At 36.5% G+C, this 5,437-nt stretch overlaps 1 protein-coding gene across 1 annotated transcript; it reads left to right on the top strand.

Moving 5' to 3' along the window:
• Positions 1-320: 320 nt before the first annotated feature.
• Positions 321-4,157, top strand: LOC149148583 (protein CYPRO4-like). Its single transcript, XM_089437906.1, has 2 exons — positions 321-2,155; positions 3,585-4,157. Exons 1-2 carry the CDS (start codon positions 569-571, stop codon positions 3,858-3,860), a joined length of 1,863 nt encoding a protein of 620 aa, XP_089294032.1. The 5' UTR covers positions 321-568; the 3' UTR covers positions 3,861-4,157.
• Positions 4,158-5,437: the final 1,280 nt, after the last annotated feature.

Raw genomic sequence — 5,437 nt, 5'->3', positions numbered from 1 at the left:
TAAACACCGCTTGGAACTTTCTGTCTTTCACCTAAGCTTATCACTAAACATTAGGAGTTAAATAATATTTTTTAATCTATACCCCGTGGACTTTCAGTCTTTCACCTAAAATTAACCTTTTCCTTACCCGCAGTAAAAAAATCACATGTACATAATTTATAACACAATTTATCTCTCGAAGTCAGCGCCATTGGCTAAAAAAACAGATAATTTAACCTTTATATTGATAATCGCTGTTATTTATGACATGGCTAGTCATCGCTTTCCTCACTGGTGTTTCTTTCACTAGAATCTATATATAGCTTCGTCGTTAAGTTTATCGAATTATTTATTCTGAGAACATCGCGATAGATTGGCCCTTGTTTGTAGCCGACTCGAAATCATTGTATTGCGTGCTCTTGAAGTAAGCCTTCGTTGAGAACTGAACTGAACACAGACGAAGCTCAGCAAAGCAAAGCAAAGATCTGCTCTGGGAGCCGAATCAATCAGCCAGATCTCGTGGCTGCCATTGTTGGATAATTCTCTTTGATCTCAGGCTTTTTGAGCACCCAATACAGAGATCCTCGAAATGGGTGCTTCACACAGCAGGGAGGGTGATTTGGACAGCGTGTATTCGGAGGACGAAGATGATTATTCTCAGTCCAGCGAGCACAGATCGAATTCGCCGGCCTCCAACCTGGGCTCGCGGCTGCAGGGACTCTCACTGGATGATAATGCCCAAGTAAGCAACGAAACCCAACTTGTGAGATTATACAAACATCTTGGGGGCAACAGCCCCACAGCTAAATGGGAGCGCGAGGATAAATTGTTTTTCTATGAGTTTATCAGAGAAGGGGTTAATGGAGAAGATGAAAATGAAGAGGAGGAGGAGGATGAGGAGGATGAGGAAGGAGAAGAAGACGATGATTGGGGGGTGGAGACAGATAAGGGCGGATTTAGAAGTTGGTTGCTGAAGGTGGGATCCAAGGTGAGGGGCAGGGTAGATGATAGGCTTCAGATGAAGTTTTTTGATGAACAGTTGAGGGTAGATTTTGTAAGCCAGGGGGTTTGGGCTTTGAAGTTTATGAACCGTGAAGGGTACATGGATTTTGTTACAGAGTTTCAGAATTGTATGTTTGAGAATACTTATTTGCTCAAGGCTACTGAGGAAAACAAGGTTAAGGTGTTTGGGAAGGATTTCATGGGGTGGGCTAATCCCCAGACTGCAGATGATTCTGTCTGGGAAGATGCAGAGGAGAGCTTGGGGCTGGAGGACGAGGATAGGGATTTGAATGAAGAGATTGAGGAGGCTACTAATGGTGGTATACAGAGCTTGGCCATGGGTGCCCTGGGTCATAGCTTTTTGGTCGGTGAGACTGGCATTGAGGCAGTCAAGAATTTGCACCATGGGATCCATGGGAAGGGCATGTCTGTGAAGTTCAGGAAGGGGGATTTGGGGGGTGATGCGTCTTATTACTCTACGCCGAAGAAGGGTCTTCTCATGAGAGCAGAGACCAATATGATGTTGATGAGCCCTGCCAAGCAGGGCAAGCCTCATGCTGCAGGGGTTCACCAGCTGGATATTGAGACTGGGCAGGTTGTGACAGAATGGAAGTTTGAGAAGGATGGGACTCCCATCACGATGCGGGATATTACAAATGATAGCAAGGGTGCACAGTTGGATGCCGCAGAGTCGACCTTCATGGGGCTTGATGACAATAGGCTGTGCAGGTGGGATATGAGGGATAGGCATGGTATTGTTCAACAGTCTGACAACACGGTTTTGAATTGGGCCAATGGTCATCAATTTGCGAGAGGTACAGATTTTCAGTGCTTTGCAACTACTGGGGATGGATGCGTGGTGATTGGATCCAGTGATGGGAAGATTCGGCTTTATGGGAAAACATCTATGAGGGTGGCAAAAACAGCGTTTCCAGGTCTTGGATCACCGATCACACATGTTGATGTTACTTATGATGCGAAGTGGATTCTTGGGACTACTGATACCTATCTTATTCTTATCAGTACTGTCTTCACGGATAAAGATGGACAATCAAAGACAGGATTTTCTGGGCGGATGGGCCACAATATTCCAGCTCCGAGATTGCTCAAGCTTACTCCAGTGGATGCACATTTGGCTGGAAAGAATAAGTTCCATGGTGGTCAGTTCTCTTGGGTAAGTGTTACTAATATGCATTTTGGTCTTCTGATTTGTATTGTTTTTCTTTCCCTTATGTTGTTTATTTGACTTTAATGTCCTGTTCAATTTCGAACTGCAACTACTACTTGTTTCAAAGTATGTATTGAAAATCATTGGTTTCCATTTCATGAAAAGTATATTAATGAATGTTTCTATCCATTGCACTCTCAAAATTGTAAACCAAAAATTGAACAAATTTCTATAGGCCAGGGCAGCTATTAGCCATGGGGTTGTACTAGTGTTTGGTCACATTTAAGCATTTTCTAAATCAGCGAAGTTTTTTTGAAGGGCACAGCCTAACTATTCTAAGATTTAGTTTTTTTTCATCTGAATTCGGAGATGCAAATTTTGACCAGATTGTGATTTGCTGTTGTTTAATTCTTTTTGAATGTATTAATGGATTCAATTCGGTTAAAAACCCAGTTTTTCTAAACGGAATTCAGTGATACAATCTTTGACCATATCATGATTTGTTTTTGTTTAAAATTCATTTTTGAATGCACAAATCAATTCAGTGCCCTGAAAAACCCTTGGGATACTAGTTGCCTTCACGACTCGAACTTGTGATTTCAATGAATCCCAGCTGGATTTCAGACAAAATTGATAAAAAAAATATGCTCGAGAAAGAATCAAACATAGAAGAATTAGACTATGATGTTTTGAAAAGCAGTGATATTGTATGAAAAAATAAAAACCAGAGTACCTAAGTTGCTCAGAACTTCATTAATACATTTGGGGACTTCTTTCAAAGTCTAAGAATTTTTTACGTACAACGAATCCGTTTATCTTAATGAACTGCACTAGCCAAATTTGGTGTCCTTTATTTCTGGTACAGAAATGGTATGGAAATGCGGCCAACATGCAATTAGCCTTTTCTAAAATAAATTAGTCTCTGCGCCTGGAACCAAAGTTTGAGATCTTCAACGAGCACAAGATGGTGAATTTCAATGTTTTGTTGCTTGGTCGAATTAGCTGGTTGAATATCCAGTAATTTGTGGGGCCTTTAAAATAGCATCTTTAATTTTCAGACCAAACATCCTATTTTACTTGGCAAACCTTCTCAGTTTGTTGCTACATGGCTCATCACCTATCTTTCAAGAAAAATGAATTCCCCGAACTGTTCCATTATTTTTAACGGGTCTTGATTCTCCCAAAAACAAATTTCAAACATGGCATACAGATACACAAAAATTTGGCCATATACTTCTTCAATATCACCACTATAAACAAATAATAATGTATTAAAAGCTAGCAATTGTCTATGAAGGGATAAAGTACACAAAAAATACTTCAACTTCATAACATGTAGCAATTGAACCTTACAGGACCGTGGGCCAGCAATATAACCTTTATTAGCTCTTCAAGTGTACTAATTTCTGACATCTATTTCTCTTCATCACTGCAGGTTACTGAGAGTGGAAGGCAGGAGCGCCATCTAGTTGCTACTGTTGGTAAATTTTCTGTCATCTGGAACTTCCGGCAAGTAAAAAACAGCGATCATGTGTGTTACAAGGGCCAGAATGGGCTAAAAAGCTGCTATTGCTACAAGATTGTTCCAAAAGATGAATCCATTGTGGATAGCAAATTTATGCATGACAAATTTGCTATTACAAATTCTCCAGAAGCTCCACTTGTGGTTGCAACACCAAAGAAAGTGAGCTCTTTCAGCATAGCATCTTAACAATAACATCCATTTCACACTAATCATGGCGTTGAGCAATTAACTCAAGTGATGAACTATAAACAGTTGTACTGGCTTGTGCATATAACATTCCACACCTTATTGGAGTGGAGTAAAACTAAATTCTTTATAGATGTATAATCTGTGGTATAGCTCAGAGATTGGGCATTTGGTGCTTTTGAAGCAATGCTTGTTGTAATATGTGTAAAGTGATGAACAGGAGCTATGCTTCTTGTAAGTCTGTGTAAAGTTATGAATTGATTTTGACACCACATGCTAACTCTGTTACTTAATTCTTATTTTGTTCAAGTGGATGCTCAGTATTGACATTTAATATAACTATTAACAGTTTATAAATGGAGAAATTCCAGGAAATGGAGAGGCTTTTGAATGGTATGCATATTTTTGTCGTGAAAATTCAGAAGAGATGCATTTGATGGCGATCTGGTAGATTGAGTAGCATGCTATTACTAGCTATAAAAGCTTAAGTTCATGGTCACATGGGAGGGAGCTATATTTATTCTATTGATTTTTTTTCTGCCTCTTAACCGAGGCCTCCATTCTGCCTGATTTTATAAGAAAATAAGCTTGAGTGGAAGGTTTCATTGCTGTGATCGACTCATTTTTATTGAACAGTTTGTTTATACGCAATTTATTTTATTAATATATTCATTATTTTTAAGGTTTTATGTTTTAATTCAAGAGTTTGGTTATGTAATTTTTTATTTCATATTTGTTTGTGTAATTTATTACTCCATATTTGTTTTTGTAGGTCTAAGAAATGTGTATGCCAAAATTTCTTAGAGATGCATGTAATTATTTATAATCTGTTTCTAGTGCTTGTTTTGTCACCGCAGAATGATGATATATATGTGGCAAAAACACATATGATTCATGTATAAAGATATTTTTAAATATAAAATCAATAAATTTATATGTTATGAGTAATTGTTTAATTATAATATTAAAATTTTAGAGGTAGGATTTCTATTTTATTTAATAGAATTGATAAGTTTTCGTTGATGATCACTATCATTTTATTATTATTATTATTACATATTATTATTGTGTTCAGAAACGCTCTACAGTTTAGTATGGGGTAGATTTCATATAAACATGTAAATGAAAATGTAAATGTAAACATTTAACATGTAATGTTTAACATTTAATATTTTTAATTTAATGTTGGCCAAGAAATCAATCTAATTATTATTATGTATAAACACAATATAAATTTAAAATATAAAGAGATTTATGAACACCAAAAAAATAGGTATGGTAAATAAATAAATAAATATAAATAAACTAAAGGTATGGTAAATAAATAAAACCTCTTTTTATACTTACTCCAAATGAATGTTAAATAAATAAAAATGTAAATAATATGGTAAATAAATAAAACCTCTTGTTATACTTACTCCAAATGTATGTTAAATAAATAAAAATATAAATAAACCAAAGGTATGGTAAATAAATAAAACATTTTTTTATATTTATTCCATAATTCACTTTATATTTATGAACACTCAAAAATAGGTTTTATTTAAGTAAAGCCAATGGGCCAAATACCATGGGCC

Source organism: Pinus tabuliformis, chromosome 9, assembly GCF_031772625.1.
Source record: "Pinus tabuliformis cultivar Carrire ecotype Pingquan chromosome 9, CPIR1, whole genome shotgun sequence".
Classification (NCBI taxonomy): domain Eukaryota; kingdom Viridiplantae; phylum Streptophyta; class Pinopsida; order Pinales; family Pinaceae; genus Pinus; species Pinus tabuliformis.
This window is presented reverse-complemented; position numbering and strand designations above follow the sequence as displayed.

Excerpts from the sequence above, each read along its gene's own strand:
- LOC149148583 (XM_089437906.1), top strand. The coding sequence starts at position 569 with ATGGGTGCTTCACACAGCAGGGAGGGTGATTTGGACAGCGTGTATTCG. Across the intron at positions 2,156-3,584 it reads ATGGTGGTCAGTTCTCTTGG|GTTACTGAGAGTGGAAGGCA; the intron begins GTAAGTGTTACT and ends TCATCACTGCAG.